Source organism: Notamacropus eugenii, chromosome 5, assembly GCF_028372415.1.
Source record: "Notamacropus eugenii isolate mMacEug1 chromosome 5, mMacEug1.pri_v2, whole genome shotgun sequence".
In the NCBI taxonomy this organism is placed as follows: Eukaryota; Metazoa; Chordata; class Mammalia; order Diprotodontia; family Macropodidae; genus Notamacropus; species Notamacropus eugenii.
The window spans coordinates 170,271,092-170,292,793 of NC_092876.1; the positions used below are offsets into that span (position 1 = coordinate 170,271,092).

Here is a 21,702-nt window from a genome sequence, read left to right on the forward strand (position 1 = left end):
GAGAGAGACAGAGAGAGAGAGACAGAGAGAGAGAGACAGAGACAGAGATTTGGGTATCTCACAGGACAACTCGCTCTTTTCAATAACTATCTCTACTCTGTATAGCAGCTAGGAAAACTTCCCACTTAGGATCATATTTGGAGGTGGAATGTAATTTAAATGTTGCCTACCTGATTTCACAGATGAGGAAACAGAATCAAAGAGGTTGCTTGTCCACAGCCATACTGGTGGAAAGTGGCCAAGCTGGCATTCAGTCCAGTTACTCTGACTCCAAATCCAGCAGTATTTCCTCTGAACTACATTGTCTTTCTGTCCAAATTTTGTACAGTAAGGGAGCTGTGTTAAGGTAATTTTAGGAGCTATGTCTGGCTAGATTCATGTTACAAGTGACTGAGAAAATTTCCCCCTGCTGTTTTCTTGCTTATTGAGAGAGAAGTCTGGTGACTGACAAAATGTGTGTGTGTGTGTGTGCGTGTGTGTGTCCCCATCATTCTTCATAAAGCTAGAAACATAATTAGTGGAACTATATGATTGTTCTCCACTGCACATGCTGTAGGTTGGAGTATTATATTTCTACATAATGTGATCTGTATTTAGCTCTAGTAAACTTGTAGTAAAAAGCCTGATGTAATAAACCTTATGAACAATTATTTGGATTTTTTTTTAATCCTGATTAAGAGCAAAAGCATGAATGGTAGAATGTAACCCTTGACAGACGTAGCCTCAATGCCCACTTCTGGGGCACAAGTACATTCAATAAGGTTTGGGGGAATACAGGGCTATAAATATTTTTAATGTTAGCTAGATATTCCTGCTCAAGAGAATAGCAAGGTGATTGAAATTCCTGGTCAACAGGGTATGAAAGAGGGAACTGGGGACCGAAAGTAAAAGTAAAGCCTGGAAATTGTAACAAGCCTAGAATTGATAAAATAGGATTACAAAATGGTTTTGATTGTATATTGCACACGTATAGCTGCACAATAATTTTATTCTGAAAATATCAAAAAGCCTATCAGACCCAATGCACAGAATGTAGATATCACCTCATAAGTAGGACCAATCATTATTATTCCTCTTCCGAAATGCATTGAATTGTTGATGGAAAGATATGAGGGGGATAACAATAAAAAAAAAGGACTATGCTCACAATGGACAAACTCTCCAACTCTCCAGATATTATCATTGCATTCTCTAATCTCCAGTATGGTTACCCTCACATTTCTAATCTTCATCAGAATTTTTTTTTCTCCAAGATTTTCATTAATGCTACTTTGACATCTTTGTTCCTCAAGCTATAGATTAAAGGGTTCAGCATGGGCACAAGAATGGTATAAAACACAGAGGATACTTTCCCCTGGTCCATGGAACTAACTGAAGAGGGTTGTAGGTACATGAATGCTGCAGAACCATAGAAGATGGAAACAGCAATGATGTGGGAACTGCAGGTGCTGAAGGCTTTAAACCTTCCTTCAGTTGACTGGATGCGTAGGATGCTGGCAATGATAAAGAAGTAAGAGCTAAGGATGTATAGAATTGGAAAGATGATGTTAATTACACCAAAGCATAGAATGATCACTTCACAGGCATAGGTACTATAGCAGGAAAGCTCTAAGAGAGGATTGAGATCACAGAAGTAATGGTTGATGATGTTGTCTTTGCAGAAAAATGATCTGAGTATGCAGCCTGTCTGAGCAGTGGCAGCAACCAAGCCTATTATGCTCACTCCACCCAATAGCCATGAACAGACCTGATAGGACATGATGACATTATACAACAGAGGGCTACAGATGGCAACATAACGGTCATATGCCATCACTGTCAACAAATGACACTCAGAAACAATAAAAATGATAAAGAAATAGAGTTGAGTCATGCACTCATTGTAGGAAATGTTGTTCTTCTCTGACATAAAGTTGACAAGCATTTTGGGAGTTATGACAGTGGAGTGACAAAGATCAATGAAGGACAAACAACTGAGTAAATAGTACATGGGGGTATGAAGGTGGGAACTTAACCTAATCAACGTGATCATGCCCAAGTTTCCCACAACAGTCGCCACATAGATGCATAGGAATAAGAGAAACAGGAGGAGCTTGAGCTTTGGCTGGTCCGTTAATCCTGCAAGGATAAAGTCAGTAACTGTGGAATAATTTCCTGTGGTCATTTTCTGGATGGTATTTCTGAGGACAAGGGCAAAAACACATTAAAGAATATGGTGATGATTACCTGCAGACAAAGACGGTTCTCAAAACTGATAAAACTCATTAATTAAGGCTTTAATTTTTCTTTCCAATCTATTATTTTTTATATCTAGTGCCTCTTACTATCTCACAGTCCTATGGGCCATTCAAACACAAGAGAGTACCATTGCTGTCTTTCCTTCTGAGCGCAAGAATAAAAACTGTGGTGTTAGGTTAGTGAATGCACCACTCAGAGAAAGGGGCTTCTTTTCTACCCTTCTCCCCTTTTCAGAGAATCATCTCATACAACAAAAAACATTTTAAAGATAAAGAGAATAAAAATCACCAGCAATTCTTGAAAGTCATTCATCTTTTTCTAGCTCCTTCATGTGTATTAAGCTTTGCACAAACCACCTAGTAGTTACAATCCTGTTGACTGCAAAGGCAGTCATATCTGCCATTGTATGAACTATAGCTCTTCTCTCTGTTTTAGAGACAGAAAAATATTGTTGGGGTCAGGGGTGTAGTTCTGTGGCTTTCCAATGTATTTTAGGGAAACAGCTGTTGGCAAACAAGTCATCCCTTTTGACAAAGGAGTCATCTGGTATAGATGATACTATCCTAAAGGATTAGAGCTACTGCAGTTTCATACATTATTCTCAGCCTAAATGCTTTACTAACTCCAAATTAGTCCAACTTAATTAAAGATGTATTGAGCAAAATATAAAGGTATTTTTTGACCAAACTCTATAATACCATGCCTAGAGTTTTGGAAGGACAGATCATGAAAACTGTGTCAAACACTCACCATCCAGTACTGTATTTTCTATACTTTTTATCCACTTTGCCCCTGATTATCACCTCAAGCATATATCTTCTTGCTTAGTGGAGGTAAACATTGACATCAATTTAAAAGCAATTCCGAGGGTTTTGAGGTAGAGATGATTAATCCTAATTATAGCTTTGTATATAGGGTCCTCCACAGATGCAACAGATAAAACATAGCTTCTTAGTTGTAACAGAGGGGCTGGCTGATGTTACACGTGGGTTTTAGTCTCATTTTGAAGATTTTGGTGACTTCATTAGGAACAACAAAGATTGAGGCTTCCCCAGGGACTGACTTCATCTGGGATCCAGCTCAGTGAGGAAGACTCCCTAAGTATTTACTTTTCTACTCCCTTTGCTTTGATAAATCATTTAATACCCAATTGTTTTCCAGAATTCCTTGGGGAATAGGGAAATGGGGCAGTAATGCAACTCTACCATATCTCCCATGATGTGTTTTGGGTTAGACTCAGATAACATCAGAGTTCTAGGCCAAATGCTTACAATTCCCTTCCTAAAGGTCCTACTTAAATGAATTTAATTGATTTGAAATACATAGGAGTATATTAAACACATATTAAGAACAAGATGAGAGGAATTTTGCCGTAATCAATAGAATTTATCATTGTAGTCAGGAAAACTTGGATTCAAGGCTGCCTCTGTGACATTCTAGCTATACAATCCTGACCAATTCACTTAACCTTCAAAGCTGCCAGGGAAGCTTTAAAGCTCCAAGTTTTAAATCAGGTACCAATTTTACTGAGAGAGGGAGTTTCTTCATTAGAGTTCCCTGTATTGATGAAACCATAGATCTGGTCCACTTGAAAATGCAGAACACATGATGTATAAGGCTGGGGATGCAGATGAAAACAGACTCAGTTCCTCACCTAAGAAACTTATTTTCTACTAGGAGGAATACATATATGCAAATATAAATTAAATGTAAATATATTCAACAACAAGTATTTATTAAACAACTGTGATGCATTAGACACTGCATTAGGTTGGTTACTGGGCATTCAAAGACAAACATGAAAATAATCCCTACTCTCAAGGAACGTACATTTTACTGGGAGAAAATAATGCATGCCTAGGTAAGTAAATACAAAACAAGTACAACAAATACAAAATGTTTTCAAGGAGGAGTAGTTATGTAAGAGTGACCAGGAAGAGTATTGTGAGAGAGGCAACACTTGAACTAAGCTTTGAAAGAAACATAAGGATATCAAAAGGTAGAAGTGAAGAGGAAGTATATTCTAAGCATGGGAGATAAGTGTTCTGGGAAAATCTGAGGAAGCCAGAATAATTTCAGAAGAGAAAAACACTTTAGTCTAGGTCATCATGAACCCTTGAATACTGAACTTTTAATAATAATCTCCAGTCACATGAAACTAATTCACTAAATTTTATACATCTCCTATATCAATACATATTCTAGTATATATTCATGTAACTAAGTGCTGCCATGTTTTCTAAGATTTAATTCACTATCAAAATATGATGGAACATATTTATCCTACTCTAATATATGACATGATATGTTTGTCATGTATTATGTGATATATTTATTATGCTCCAATTACCATAAAAATTAGTCAGTCTTTCATTTTTGCTTTTAAATTGGGTCCCTGACTGACAGTTTTCCCTACAAACATATTCTACTCCAGAACAATTTATAAGTAGGCAAATAATTAAAACATTTTCAAAACCAAAATTTGACATATTAGTTAAATCTAAATTGTTAAGATTTATATTGTCAATTTCAAAAATGAAATAAGCAGCATATTAAATAGATCCAAAAGTAATTCACATCAAATGAAATGGAATAAAATAATTTTAAATATAAATTTTTGTGTAGAACTTTTATCTATTACATTTACAATAAATACAAATTTCAAATTCTAACTAGAACAAATTAAAAAAAATGTATGGGAATGGACAGCAAGAGAGAAGAATGACCATTCTGTTATAGAATTCATAGTACCAAGCAGAGGACAGTCATAAAATCCCAAAATGTACCCTCGATCCTAAGTATTGATTTTGAAGGATATAGAAAAAAATAAAGAGGAATCAATGGCCAAATGTTCTGAAGGAGAACCTCAAACAAAACTCTCAAAAATCAATCTAGCAAACTTACTCCAAGATAGAGGGACTTTAAAAAAATTCAATAAAAGCATGTATCTGAATCAAAAAGCAAGACTCACATACAGTGGGTATACTCTAAAATCCTTTCCAACAGATATGGGAGTTAAGCAAGCAGCTATCCCCACTATCATTTGATATGGTTCTGGAAACTCTAGCAACAGAAATGAGAAAAGAGAAAAAAAATAAAAGAAGTAAATGTAAGTAAAGAGGAGATAAGAGTATTTCTGTATGAAATATGGAAGTTTACTTGGAAAGTCTTAGGGAATCAACAATGAAGCTAATCAGGGCAATTTATAGCTTTAGCAAAGTTGCAGTGCACAAAATAAATTCTCAAAAATTAATAGCACTCTTTTGCAATGATATCAAAAGAAAGGAAGAAATAAAAAAAAGGGAAATCCCTTTCCAATTAACTAAAAAAATACACATCTTCCAAAGCTCTCAAAGTCTTATATATATTCAATTACAAAGTGTTCATTAAAGAAATAAAGAACAATTTAAATAACTGGAGGAATAGTCAGCACTCCCCTTCATGGAAATGGGAGATCCATGGGGTTTACATATGTACATGTTTGGGGGCTTTTTCATTGCATCAATCAGTTAAGGTGTCTTTTTTTTACTCTCTAAAAAAGTGATATTTATTAAAAAGATGGCTATGTGGGAGAGGATGAGGGATACTTGGGATAACTATGGTGATTTAAGAAACAGAAAAAAACAATAAAACTTATTTTTAGAAAAAGTAAAATAGCTACTAAAAGCACAGATTGCAGTATTGTAAATGGAGTTCTATCTTCATGTTAAAAAAAACAAACCCTCTGTACTAAAGTAAATGTAAATTTCATCTTATTGGATTTTGTCTGCTGTTGTAGTCTATCCATATAATTTTGGTTGCAGATTCTGTCATCTTTCCTTTTATCTATGCAGCCCAGTCCTATGTCAACTTTATGTTTCATGAGCATGACATCTATACTTTCCTATCAGTAATTGATAAAATGTTGAATGGAACATGGTCAGTGATAGATCTCTGTAAAACTTCACTAAATCCTAATATTCATAATTCCATTAATCATCATACTTCACTAGTTATTTTTACCACTTCTGGACACATCTAATTGTGCTATCATTTAATCCACATTTTTGTTTCTTTTCCACATGGAGACCACTAAGAATGTCAAATGACTCACTTAAAGTGAATTATTGTATATTTTAGAAAATATCCATATTTACCCTTCTAAAAATTTCTTCCAAAAGAAAAAAAAAGTGTCTCACATGCATTTTTCTTTTTAAAAAATCAATATATTTTGGATCATAGTGACCATGATTTCCTTTTTTAAGTATTTTTGAAACCAGGTGCTGTATAATTTTGCCAGGAATTGATTCCAATCTCCCTGAATTATAATTGAAGGATACATTTACTAAAGAATTCAATTTAAATAAAATTAGTTCAATTCTAGAAATGAATTCTTCCATAAAAGGACAAGCCTTATGCACAGATGAAATGTAGATGACTCCCGTAAAAAAAAAAAAAAAAAGATACCTTAATCACCCTCCTTGGAGAAAGACATGGCCAGACATGCCTCCTGTGCTATAAAAAAACTATTGATTGTTTCACTGCAGAATCCTCTCATGAGATCTGGTGAAGACAGATGGAAAGTTCTGTATTACCATGGAGTTCTCAATCACTGACCATGTTTCTTTGTTTGTCAAGTGGTCAAAAGTCTCCAGAATGCTACATTGTCTTAAGTCCCTGAAGAATCCCCAAGTTCAAAGCTGTGTCTTGACATTTCTTAGCTTCCACTTAACACATTCTGTCATCTTTCCTCACAGAGAGTTTTAATGATGAATTTTGCTTTTTTTACATTATTAGTATTTATGGGTTATATTAATTCAGTGAAAGTCTCTGTAGCAAAGTAAAATTATTAAGCAAAATTAACAATATATTGACTACATCTGAAAATGCATCCAATATTCTCACATCTGTAGTACCTCCATCTTTACATTTTTAGATCATTTATGAACATAACTCTATTTTTCTTTCTCTCACATCTACCTAACTAGAAAATTGACAAGCAAATTTCTGGCAAAAAGTATGTCTTGTCAAGTAAAACAAAACAGAAAAGAAACTAGTTCTATATAAATATATGTGTACACATTATATATTTGTGTGTTTATATATACACATATGTATATGCACATACTATATATTCATATAGTGTGTATATATGATGTGTTTGTGTAAGAGTATGTATGTATTATATAAATGTTCATCTTCTCTTTCAGGCAATGGATAGTATGTCTCTTCTTCATTTTCTGAAATCATAGATGGTCATTGCATCATTGGATCGTAGTTCTTATAGCTCAAAAATTGTTTCCTTTACAGTGGTATTACGATAGTATGCACTGTTCTTCTGGTTCGCCACATTTCATTCTTCATCTGTTCAAAAAATTTTCAAAATTATTCATCTTATAAAATTTATGATATATGATGCAAATTTTTCATATGATCCTGCTTGTATCACACTGTACCAGGTTTTCTATGTCTCTTTGAAATCATCTATTTCCTCATTTCTTGCAGCAAAATAATAGTCCATTGTATGCATATACAATGAAGATCTCAAAATAAGTTGTATTACTTCACCTTAACTGAAACAACAAATTGTGTAATGCACAACTATAAGAGGTTTGAGACAGTACAGTCATGAAGTAGGTAGAAAGGGATAATCTAGAAGAACTCAAACATATTAGAAATATTAAGAATCAAAAGTCTTAGAAAACAGTAAGGTTTAGTGAAAATTGATTTCACGATTGGGCCTGGAAAAAGTCTGCCTCCATAGTTGCTGCATGTAGAGAGAAGAGATGCTTTTCTTTTCCTATTCTTTAGATTTCCAAAATAGTGGAGCTCATTTTTTGGTAATCCCAGAGAGTTAGTAAGTTTTTTTTTTAAAGTCTTAATATGACCAGCATTTAAAATAAAGCTTTTCAAATTCCTGTGTCTGAGGCTTTTTTTAAAAACAAAGTTTATGAATACCACTTCTAGGACTGTATCCTCAAGAGATCATAAAAATGGGAAAGGGTCCTCCATGTATAAAAATATTTATAGCACCTTTCTTTGTGGTGGCCAGAAACTGGAAATCAAGCTGATACCCATCAATTGGGGAATGGCTGAATAAATCATGGTATATGAACGTAATGGAGTACTATTGTGCTATAAGGAATGATGAGCAGGAAGACTTCAGAGAGGCCTGGAAAAACTTATATGAACTGATGCTGAGTGAAAGGAGCAGAATCAGGAGAACTTTGTACACAGCAACAATACAATGTGTGAGGAAATTTTCTGGTAGACATAGAACTTCATTGCAATGCAAGGACTTAAAAAATTCCCAGTGGACTCTTGAGGCAAAATGCCTTCCACACCCAGAGAAAGAATTATGGAATTTGTTTGCAGAATGAAGCAGAAGATTTTCTTTTGCATAATGTTATGTTTTGTTTTATGATTTTTCCCATTCATTTTAATTCTTCTATGTAACATGACCAAGGTGAAAATGTATTTGATAGGAATGTATGTGTAGAACCTGTATAAAATTGTATGTCATCTCAGGGAGGGAGTGGAGAAGGAGGAGGGAAGAACAGGGATTGATAAGGAAGTGATTGCAGAACACTGAAAGCAAATAAAATAATTTAACAAAAAAATAAAGTTTATGCTACTACTCTGTCCATAATTCTCTAATACTTTCAAAAAAATGATAACGGAGATTCCAACATTAGGGTGCCCTCTGTGTGATGTCCAGAGACAATCCTTTCTCAGCACAGAATTTCTACAGTGGGGAGCCAACTTCAGTGGTCACACTTCATAAGCCACCATAACATGCAGCTCTTCACACAACAAGACTCTAGTCAGCATTGTAGTATAAGAGAAAAAAGTAGCTCAAGAATCAGGGCCTAAACTTCTTCATTTGTAAAATGAGGGGTTTGGATTAGGAGACAGATTAGTGGTATATCCAATAGAACATTAGTCATTGAGTCAAGAAGATGAGTTCAAATCCAACTCAACACTTACAAGTTCTGTCACCCTTAGGAAGTCATAACCACTGTGTGCCTCAGTTACCTCATTTGTAAAATGGGAATAATAGTAGTATCTACCTCCAAAGTTGCTGACAGAATAAAATGAGATATTTGTAAAATTATTATAAACTAAAATGTTATCCATTTCTGCCATATAGCTGTCATAAAAATCCAGACAAGCAACTGCTTAAAACAAAGGAAAATTATATACTCATGGGGTGGCTTCACAGTTACCTTGCTCTTTGATCCTAAAATTCCAGTAATTCATCTCTTTAATACATGACATTATTATTCATCATTAGAGCTTCTAATTGTGATTCAACCACAAGAGTTTGCTTGCATAAGAAGGGAAACAAGCGGTTGGGGAGATAGAGGAGAGGGGTTGTGAGGAAGGGCATGTGAGTAGATCCTGTCACTTGAGAAGACAATATGATCCAGCCCTTTAAAAGGAAAACAGAACCAGCAAAGCCTATAAGTCAATCACTAGTGACCCACTGTTCATGAGAATACTCTTTTCTCTAGAATTTTCTTCAGTGCAATCTTGACATCTTTATTCCTGAGGCTGTAGATCAGGGGATTCAGCATGGGGATCACTATGGTATAAAACACTGAGGACACTTTCCGCTGGTCCATGGAGTTGGTAGAAGGCTGCAGATACATGAATGCAGTTGATCCAAAGAATAAGGAAACAGCCATCATATGGGAGCTGCAAGTGCTGAAGGCTTTAGACCTGCCTGCAGTGGATTGGATGCGAAGAATGCTTATGAGGATGAAAATATAAGAGCTAAGAATAATTAAGGTTGGGACGAAAACATTAAATGAACAAAAAGCTAGAAGCACTACCTCATTGATGTAAGTACTGGAGCAGGAAAGCTTCAAGAGGGGAAGAACATCACAAAAGAAATTATTGACAATATTGTCTTTGCAAAAATAAACTCTAAGCATGCAGCCTGTGTGAACTGTGGAACCAACCACAGCCATTGTACCCACCCCACATACCAACCAAGAGCACAATTGATAAGACATAATGACATTATATAGTAGAGGGCTACAGATGGCAACATAGCGGTCATATGCCATCACTGCCAACATATAGCATTCAGCAATTATAAAAATGATGAAAAAATAGAGCTGAGCAATGCACTCAGGGTAAGAGATGATGTTCTTCTTTGACACAAAATTCACAAGCATTTTGGGGGTTATGACAGTGGATTGACAGACATCAGTGAAGGATAGACAACTGAGGAAATAGTACATGGGAGTGTGAAGATGGGAACTGAGACCAATTAAGATGATCATTCCCAGGTTCCCTACCATGGTGACCAAGTAGATCCCTAGGAACATGAAGAAAAGTGGAACCTGGAGCTCTGGTTGGTCTGTTAAGCCTTCAATAATAAACTCAGTCACTTCAGAGTGATTTTCCTTCTCTTGATGTTGGACCTGTGAGATTGAAAAAGAAGTAGCACATTGAAGAGGATTTTACCCCTCCCTTCCTCCACACATAAAGGAGGTGTATACAGAATGAATCACTCTAAATCCTGGAATCTGGACTGTTTGGGTCTTGGGGGCCTATCGCCCCTATCACTGGTCACTATGTGAGAGTTTCAGCATCATTATGAGCATATCTTATTATTACTGTGATAGGATATGTGAACAGAAGTACTGGAAAAGAGACATACTCAAATCTTCCTTGTTCTACCCAAAGGAAAAAACACATATTATTGATAGTTGAATCCACTGACAACAATGAGAGGTCAGGGACAAAAGAAAGGAATGACTTCTATCTCTATATTTGTCCATTCATTGGGACAATTGGGACAATAAAACTTATTGTTCAGATTTCTGAAACTATACAGAAGCAATCTCTGTTGAACATTAAAGATGACTGGTTTCTATTAGGATGGGAACCATGGCTTCAGTTACTTTTTCAAAGAAAAGAAAACAGATTCTTGAAGAGAGTCAATTGATGTCCAAAGTCATTCAATGAAAACACAAAAGCCTCTGTTGAAGCTGTTATCCAGTGACCTAGGGGATTGAAGCCTCTATGATTCCCACTTTCCCTGATATTTCTTTCTTCCCCACAGATGCAATTCTAGATCTACGCTACTTGGTTTATTAATGAGCCAATAAAGATAAACAAGTGAGATTTCATCAAGAACTGGGATCCCATATAGGAGAGTTTGGTCAGGGATAAGGGCAATTAAGTTAAGACACTCACCCTCCACTGCTGGAACTTCATTGAAAGAATCTTTGCAATACGTGGCAATGAAGTCAGTAATGGTAATCTTCATACACCCTTTTGCTTCCTTTTGTTCTGTTGAAATACAAGGATGGTCCTCAATTTCTTAACTGCCCTAGGACTTCCAAGAAATGAAATTTTTAGTTTTACTTTAACTCAATGGTTTTCTCTAACTTTAGGATGCAACATATTGTCCCTCAACCTCACTGGAGCTGTGGGTTGATGGCATATTAGAGTTTTTGATTTATAGATTGTTTCTAGGGACCTTATTAGAAACTCATAGAGTTTGCTCAATGTTTTATCTCTTCAGGGATGCAGGCTCTTCAGGGAATAAATCATTGTTGTTTTCATTTTGTTCCACCGTCACCCTTCCTCCCAACACCCAACAGCTCTCCCCTAAACAGGGACCTCTATTAGCAACTTGGCTATTTAGTAGTTTTCTTTATGGATTAGTCTTTTTCTCATAATCTCTGAAGTTCTGGAAGTGAGAACCACACAGAACAGATACCAGACTGAGTTTATAACTATCTGGCTCCCAGATATATAATACTTTTGCAAATTTGCAAATGATGATAATTTTAAAAATCCCAATTTTCTTTTTTTGAGGAAAAGTGAAACTGAGGAAAATGAAAACCTTTTCAATAAAATTTTAATTAAGCTCTTTTTACAAATTTAAAGTCAGTTTTAATTTCAATAAATAAAGCATTCATTTATATGCTCATTTGCTCACAGTGTTCAGAATTTTCTTTACTATATCTATGATTTCATTGGCATGAGAATTTCTAAGTAGGATAACAGCTTTTATCTTACAATAAAGAACTTGCTCTGTAATGTTCCCAACTGGACCTCCAGTTCATGACCCTGTGCCTCACTAAATGGAGAGCCCATTACACAGAACCAACTTTAAACACCCAGCTTCCCATTTTCTTGCTATGCCTTAGAGCAGAAGTGCCATATATAAAACTGCAACACTTCCTAGCGCACAGGAACCTGATTAAATGTAATTGGACAATATTTTTCAAAATCAAGAAAAATATAATGGAATATAAAGATGCTACCATGTAGTTTTTTAAGTCAATATACAGCCCAAAGAGGTCTTTTTGAATATTTTAGTGATCCTAATTTCATTTTGATTATAATGCCTCTGCCATACAGAGCTACCCCTCTTGACATGGCTCCTCCTAACTGGACTTAAAGCTCCAACCTTGGGTCTATGTTGATTGATGACAGTTCACTACATTTAGCTGACTCCTAATATCAAGTAGTACCATCTTCCTACCAAGCCATTGTGCCCATGGACATTTCCCTAAACCCTGCTTTCTACATCTTTTTCTGCAAAAATAAATCAATAGATGTTATCATTGCTTCAGTAAAGGGTGGATCATTTCAACCCTCTAACTCCACTCACCATCACTGTTATTTACTAAGACAAAATTCTCCTCCCTGGGTACTAATCCCCCATATATCTTTTCTCTCTGATTTGAATGTAGCTTCTTCAAGAATAAGGACTATTACTATACACACACACACACATACACACAGATATGTGTGTGTACTCATTCATTCTAAATTTAGGGAATTTCTGATACACTGAGAGGTTAAGTAATTTGCCCAAGAACAAACAGCCCAGTTTATGTTGGAGTCATAACTTGAACTCAAGATTCCAGACTCTGAGACCAGCACCCTATCCATTGCATCATGCTGTCAATTGTGTTTGGTATATTAATTTTTAAAGTACTTAAATCAAATTATAATTAAAAGTTAAAATTCTGTGATTGAATGATATAGAAAGGTATAATTTTTTTTAAACAAGTGACCCTGAAACTTCAAGGAATCTGGCACTTTCTAGTGCTCAGTGAAGTCTTCAGAAGACCTGGATTCCAGCTGCATACCTGACAATATATTTATAACTTTAGACAAGTCCCTTAACCCCTCTGGACTTCCTATTACTCATCTGCAATAAAATAGAAATTGGATTAGAGAGCTCTGAAAAACTTTCTTTCACTTCCATAGCCATGATCCTAAAATCCTCTGATCTGTAATATTTATTTGTAATTACTTGGAAAAAGGAAGGAAACACTTGAGAACAGAAAATACCACTATGAAGATAAAAGAATAAAATGTTATTGAATTTTTGACTGTCCTCTATATCATCAAGTAGCTACAGAAAAAAAAGTTAAGGGAAAAATCTGAAAAAAAAACTTTAAAAACATTTTTTTTATAATGGTCAAAGAATACACCCTTTCTAAGCATGTGACCTGGTTATAGCCAGAGATATGGGAGAAAGACAGGGAATAAGCTGCAAATTTTGTATTTGTAGCAGGAACAAGGACCATTCTGTACACTCATATTGACCATTTCTGCTGGGTTGTACAGAGCATGAGCAGGTTGTAACTGCTTGTTTCTAGATATTACATTGAAGGTAAGAGATGTTTAATTCTGGACATTTACACAACCTTATAATAAGAGGTGACAAAGAACCTCCTAAATGGCTGTTGAACTGGAAGAGTTGATGATCTTTTAAAAGTAGAGGTAACTTTGTTCTGAGACTTCTTGATTGTATCTCTCTAGGTAATGAGATTACAAGGAGGGATCCAGATGGATGGCTCTTCTCTACACTAATATCATGCTGACTCTGCTGCCACACCCCATGTGATGTGTGGATTCAATTAGACTGGCTTGTGCACAGGGTCCATAGTGGCCTTTGACCTTTTATGTTTGTTTTTTTCTGTTCTTAGATGTATGAGTACTCTGAGATGGACTTGCCCAGAAGCCCTGGTGAGTTCAAAAAAATCTGAAGGTCCCATTAAATGTTCCATTGATGGAGCCAAATGATAATTATAATGGTGCCCACTATAGCAACAGTAACTGGATGCAAGGGAAGCATCTGCTTTGGAAATAGAAACCAAAATCTTATCTGTTTGATCACAGCATGCCTAATGCAGAGGTGAAATCGAAATACCTATCAAGCAGTATTTTATAAATGTAATGTGACCTAATGACACTTTAAATATCATCATCCCAACTTATTGTACCAAGTTATAAATTCTTACTGAATCAATGCTGATACCTGAGATTTTTTCATGGTTAGAATATTTTCTCCTGTATAGAACAAGCAACCTTCCTATATATAATTTATATCATATATTGATTATCCTTTTTCCTTATGCTTTTTGAGGAATGTGTTAACATTCTGAGTCATAGCCATTGCTGTAATTATCATTTTTTTCAGTGATGGAGTTTAATAAGACAATAAGTAAAAAATGGGAACTTAATTCCTTTACTTAGAGGAAAGTTCCACTAGTAATTAATTGATTCAAAATGATATGACTGGGTTAAGGACAGTGAGGGGCAAATATCTGAGTCCTATATTCACAACAGCGATGTTTCCAAGCTGATGAAAAGTGAATCATTTGTTCATGAACTTCCTATGAATTAAAATGACCTTTCCATGTAATTTCATCTGCTCCTATACCCCCCATTTATCACTATATGAACATTAAGTAATGAGTAAAGAAATATTTATTTAGATAGAATTATGAACTCAAAAAAGAATTAAGACTTATATAATTTGGTATCTGTCCAAGATAAGAATGAAACCTGTTAAAGAAATAAAGCTAATAAATAACCAAGAAATATCTGGGAAATAGAAAAATGCCACAAAATTATGTCCTAATTTAAGTGTTAGAAAGTGTAAGAACTTTAACATAGTTTGAAGAATCCAAAGAAAACTTTGTAGAGAAGATTGAATTTGAACTGTGGTTCAAAAATTAGTTAAAATGTGGACATTCAGAAAGCAGAAAAAATAATACTGGTGATATGAACAGAATAAGCATTGGCAAGTAGGTATAAGCCACTACTTGTTATGGAGACTTAGAAATTAATTATGCTCATAGCTTGCAGTAAAATGAAGCATGCTACTCAGGAGGAAGACCATTCCAAAGTAAGTGTTGACATGTGAAAGGAGACATTAGACAAGAGTAACAGTAGCAGGGGAGCAAGGATCCCTGTTACAATTCCAGTGCAGAAAAGAGTGTTCATGGACACTCACAGACAGAAGCACAGTCCAGGAGAGTAGTAAAAACACCTGTCCTTAGATCACACCACCTTGGAAAAACTGAAAGCTTACAGACCCCCAAAACTGTCTTTGAAAACATCTATACAAAAATCCTGAAGCTTGCTTCACACTGGAAGCAGAGCCCCACTTTAGCAAAGAGTTCATAGTTAAGAAAGAGGTTGGGAATATGAGTAAATAACAAAAAAAATTTTGACTGCAGAAAGTTATTACAGTGATAAGGAAGACCAAATAAATAGCCAGGAGAAGACAACAAAGATAGAATTACTATATCCAAAGCCTCCAAGAAAAATATGATCCCAGGTCAAGAAAAAGGTAAAAAATTTCCAAAAAGTAAGTAAAAGAAGTAAAGGAAAAATAGGAATAGAAATGACAGTGACACAAGAAAAGCATGAAAAAAGAGTCAATATTTTGGTAGAGAAGACACAAAAAGTACTGAAGAAAGTGCCTTTAAAAATAGAATTGGTCAATTAGCAAAAGACACTCAAAAATTCACAGAAGAAAAGAACTACTTAAAAACTAGAATTGGCTAAATGGGAAAAGAGATACAAAGCTCAATGAAGAAAACAATTCCTCAAAAATTAGAATGGGGGGAGGGCATGGAGCCAAGATGGTGGAGTGAGAGCAAATACTCACCTAAGCTCTAAAACAGAATCCTTCAGATACATCTACAAAGAGAATCTGAACAAATTTTAGAGTGGCAAAATGCAATAGGAGTCAGAGTGTGGCAGATTTCCAACTCAAGACAGCTTGGAAGGTCAATGGGAAGGATGTGTTGCCTCAGGCTGGAGGTATAGCACACAGGCTATACCAGCATGGACCCCACCATAGCATAGTCAAGCAGGAGGCCCTCGGCTGTCTGAAGCAGAAGCAGCATGGCAGATTCTCAAACATATCAGCTCAGGATGGGAGTCCAGTGAAAATGAGCAAGAGAGAACCACAAAACCCCAGGTAACTGCAGGAGCCATTTCTGAGACTAAGAGCCTGCAGATTAAAGATCTGTAAGTCATCTATTTGAAATTCTTGGAGCCAAGATGGGGGAGTGATCAGTAAATGATATCTGCCTCCCCTTGGTGACCTTGAAAAACCCAGAGAATATTTCCCCAGGAAAAATCCTGAACAGTGGGATCAGCTAAAGGGGATTTTGTAGCCCATAAGGCTAAGAAAATCACAAAGAGGGATCACTCTTGCTGTGGCTGAAGGAGACCAGTGCAAGATCAGAGCTGTTCCACACAACCCCACCTCAGCAAACGGGGAGGAGATCCTGAGCCCCAGGGAGGTGAAACCCACAATCATTAACACCAGAACCCCAGGTATGCTTCAGCACAGCCAGGGAAATCGGGAAGACACTGGCACAGACAGGGTTCACCAACCACTGAGTTTGCCTATGCCCAAGCTCAGGAAACTAAACCTCCCTTGGCAAGACCACTGCTCCTCCATACTTAATGCAGCTAGCTCCAGGGTACCTATGGGGAAACTCAGAAAGAATTCACCTGGCTTCTGCTTTGGCACACCAACCAGCTCAGCATCAACATTCTAGCTTCTAGCTGAAAGAACTGGAGGCCACAATACACAAAGACCCAAGTTTTAAGCACAAGACCCATGGGACAGACTCCCCTGTGTCCTAGAAGCAAAGACCCAGTTTAAAAGCCAGGAAAAGGATGATCATCATGAGCAAGAACCAAACCAGAAAAGAAAAGACCATTGAACCTTTCTGTGGGGACAAGGACCAAAACATGAATCCTAAAGAAGTCGGCATTGAGACTGTACTCCCATCTGAAAGTTCAGAAGGGAATATAAACTGGTCTGAAGCCCAAAGAGCATTCTTGGAAGAGTTCAAGAAGGATTTTTAAAGCCAAATTAGATAAGTAGAAGAAAAACTGGCCAATGATTTCAAATATATCAAAAAAGAAGTCACTGAAGAGGAGAGCTCATTAAAAAGGAAAATTGGACAAATGGAAAATGAAGTACAAAACCTAACTGGAGAAAATAACTCCTTAAAAGGAACAATTGGGCAAATGGAAAAGGAAATGAAAATGTTAACTGAAGAAAACAATCTATTAAAAAATTAGAATTGGACAAGAAGAAGCTAATGACTCTATGAGACATCAAGAATCAGTCAAACAGAATCAAAAGAATGAAAAAACAGAAGAAAATGTAAAATATCTCATTGGAAAAAAACAACTGACCTGGAAAATAGTTCCAGGAGAGAAAATATAAGAATTATTGATATAGCAAAAAGCCATGATGAAAAAAAAAAAAGAGCCTGAACAATATCTTCCAAGAAATCATCAAGGAAAAATGCCCAGAGATCCCAGATTCAGAGGGCCAAACAGTCATTGAATAAATTTACCATTCACCTCCTGTAAGGGATGCCAAAGTGAAAACACCAAGGAACATCGTTGCCAAATTCCAGATCTATCAAGCGAAGGAGAAAATACTGCAGGCACCCAGAAAGAAATAATTCAAATATCTAGGAGCTACAGTCAGGATCATATAAGGCCTTGCAGCTTCTACATTAAAAGATCAAGGGGGGTTGGAATATGATATTCCCTAAGGTAAAGGAGCTCGGGCTAAAACCAAGGAACAATTACCCAGCAAAAATGAGCATAATATTTCTGGCAAGGAGTTGGATATTCAATGAAGTAAGGGATTTCCAGACCTTCCTGATGAATAGGCCAGAGCTCAATAGAAAATTCGATCTTCAAACACAATTCTCAAGAGGCAAAAAAAATGTAAATAGTGGAAAAAAAAATTTTTATCCAATATAGACAAACTGTTTACATTCCCATACGGGAAGATGAAACTTGTTAACCTTGAGAACTGTGTATTTATTGTGATATTTAAAAGGGATATACATAGACAGAGGGAGCTGGTGTAAAGTAAATGATGTGAAGATAAAGATGTGATTTAAGCAGGTGAAGGGATTGTAAAAGGAGATGTGAAAAGGAGGAAGCAGAAAAAGGTAAATAACATCATGAAGTGGCACAAAAACACATTACAGTAGAGGGAAAGAGAGGAGGGAGAGAAGCATCATTTGAGATTACTCTTAATCTGATTTGATTCAAAGATGGAACAACAAACTCAGTTAAGTATAGAAATCTAACTAGGTTTTTGGCATTAGGAGGGGAAAGAGGAAAGAAAAGGGAGGAGAGGTTAAAAGGGAGAGAATAAGTAGTAAGGGAAAAGGGGAGTAAATGGGAGGGGAGCTGGAAGAAGGGAGGGAAGCCTGAGGGAAGCAGTGAGCAAGAATTAAAACTCTATTTTGGAGGGGAAGGGAGAAGGGAGAACTAAAAGCATAAATGGGGAGAAAGAGGATGGAGGGAAAGACACAGATAGTAATCATAACTGTGAATGTGAATGGGATGAATTCTCCCATGAAATGGAGACGGATGGTAGAATGGGTTCAAAACTATAATCCAATAATATGTTATTCACCAGAAACACATTTGAAACAGGGGCATACACACAGAATAAAGTTAAAAGGGTGGAAGAGAATATATTGTGCTTCAGTTGATGTAAAGAAAGATGGAGTAGCAATTCTAATCTCGGACAAAGCAAAAGCAAAAATAGATCTAATCAAAAGAGATAATGAAGGAAACTATATCCTGCTAAAAGTCATCTTAGACAATGAAGCAATATCATTCCTAAACATATATGTTTGAAGTTGTATAGCATCAAAATTCTTAGGGAAGAAGTTAAGGGTGTTCTGGTTGGGGGCCTCAACCTTTCTCACTCTGAATTTGATAAAAACTAACTTCAAAATAAAGAAGAAAAAAGTTAAGGAGGTGAATAAAACTGTGGACAAGGTAGATATGATAGATCTTTAGAGAAAATTGAATGGGGATATAAAATAATATACTTTTTCTCAGTAGTACATGGCACCTATATAAAAATTGACTGTGTACTAAGGCATAAAAACCTCACATTCCAGTGCATAAAGGCAAAGATAGTCAACACATCCTTCTCAGATCATAATGCAATAAAAATTATATGTAATAAAAGGCCACAGAAAGATAAGCCAAAATTAATTGAAAACTAAATAATTTAATGCTAAAGAATGAGTGGGTTAAACAACAAATCATAGAAACAATCAACAAATTCATTCAAGAGAATAACAATAATAAGACAACCTACCAAAACTTATGGGATGCTGCAAAAGCAGTACTTAGGGGAAGTTTTATATCTTTGAATGCCTACATAAATAAAATAGAGATTAAAGAACAGGGCATGCAGCTGAAAAAGCTAGAAAAAGAACAAATTGAATATCCCCAAGTAATTATCAATTTGGAAATACCAAAAATCAAAGGACAGATTAATAAAATTGAAATTAATAAAATTATTGAACTAATAAATAAATCTAAGAGCTGGTTTTATGAAAAAAATAATAAAATTGATAAACATTTGGTCAATTTGATAAAAAAAAGAAAGAAGAAAACCAAATTACCAATATCAAAAATGAAAAGAGTGAACTCACCTCCAATTAGGAGAAAACTAAATCAATGATTAGAAATTGCTGTGCTCAACTTTGTCCATAAATTTGACAATACAAATAAGATCTGATGAATATTTTAAAAAATATAAATTCCCCAGATAAACAGAAGAAGAAGTTGAACACTTAAATAACCCCATCTCAGAAAAAGAAATTAAAAAAAACATCAATGAACTCCCTAGGAAAAAATCTCCAGGACCAGATGGATTTACAAGTGAATTCTATCAAACATTTAAGAAACAGTCAATTACCGTACTATACAGACTATTTAGGGAAAATTGCTGAAGAAGGAGTCCTACCAAATATTTTTTATGATACAAATATAGTTTTGATACTTAAACCAGGGAGAGCCAAAATAGAGAAAAAAAAATTATAGACTAATTTCTTTAATGAATGTAGATGCAAAAATTTTAAATAAGATATTAGCAAAAAGAATACAGCAACTTATCATGAAAATAATACCTTATGATGAGGTAGGATTTATACCAGGCATACAGGACTAGTTCAAGATTAGGAAAACTCTCAGCATTATTGGTCACATCAACAACAAAACTAACAGAAACCATATGATTATCTCAATATATGCAGATAAAGTTTTTGACAAAATACAACACTCATTCCTATTGAAAACACTGGAGAGCATAGGAATACATGGAACCTTCTATAAAATAATAAGAAGCCTCTACCTAAAACCATCAACAAGCATTATATGTAATGAGGATAAGGTAGATGCATTTCCAGTAAGATCAGGGGTGAAGCAGGGATGTCCATTATCACAACTGTTATTCAATATGGTACTGAAAATGTTAGCTGTAGCAATAAGAGAGGAAAAAGAAATTGAAGGAATAAATATAGGCAAAGAAGAAACTAAGTTATCACTCTTTGCAGATGATATGATGATATAATTAAAGAATCTCAGAGAATCAAATAAAAAACTACTTGAAATAATAAACAATGTTGACAAAGTTGCAGGTTACAAAATAAACCCATATAAATCATCTCCTTTTCTATATATTACTAACAAAGCCCAACAGCAAGAGATAGAAAAAGAAATCCCATTTAAAACTATGGTAGAAACTGTAAAATATCTGGGAGTCTACCTGCCAAAACAAACTCAGGACTATATGAGCACAATTACAAAACACTTTTTGCACAAATTAAGTAAGACCTAAGTAAGTAGAAAAACATCAGTTGCTCGTGGGTAGGCCGAGCTAATATAATAAACCTGAAAATCCTACCTAAATTAATTTACCTATTCAGTGCCATACCAATCAAACTACCAGATAATTATTTTCTAGAGTTAGAAAAAATAATATCAAAGTGCATCTGGAAGAAAAAAATTTCTAAAATATCAAAGGAACTGATGAAGAGAAATAGTAAGCAAGGTGGCCTAGCCCTATCAGGTCTCAAATTGTATTTTGAAGCAGTAATCATCAAAATCAATTGGTACTGGTTAAGAAATAGATGGGTAGACAAGTGGAATAGATTAGGTACTCAAGACGCAGTAGTCAATATATCAATTTACTGTCTGATAAACCCAAGGACCCCAGCTTCTGGGATCAGAACTCACTGTCTGACAGCAATTACTGGGAAAACTGGGTAACAGTGTGGAGGAAACTGGGCATAGACCAACGCCTGACACCATACAGAAGAACAAAGTCCAAATGGATGCATGATCTAGGTATAA

The 21,702-nt window shown here is 35.5% G+C and overlaps 2 protein-coding genes across 2 annotated transcripts; both read right to left on the reverse strand.

Annotated features, from left to right (window-relative positions):
• Window positions 1–1,231: 1,231 nt before the first annotated feature.
• LOC140508995 (olfactory receptor 8G50-like) lies at window positions 1,232–2,164 on the reverse strand. Its single transcript, XM_072616909.1, has one exon. The coding sequence runs from the start codon at window positions 2,162–2,164 to the stop codon at window positions 1,232–1,234; it is 933 nt and encodes a 310-aa protein (XP_072473010.1).
• Window positions 2,165–9,707: 7,543 nt separating this feature from the next.
• On the reverse strand, window positions 9,708–13,784 carry LOC140508996 (olfactory receptor 8G50-like). The gene is made up of 2 exons (XM_072616911.1): window positions 13,776–13,784; window positions 9,708–10,631 (listed from the first exon to the last, which is right to left on the reverse strand). The coding sequence occupies exons 1-2, from the start codon at window positions 13,782–13,784 to the stop codon at window positions 9,708–9,710; spliced, it is 933 nt and encodes a 310-aa protein (XP_072473012.1).
• Window positions 13,785–21,702: the final 7,918 nt, after the last annotated feature.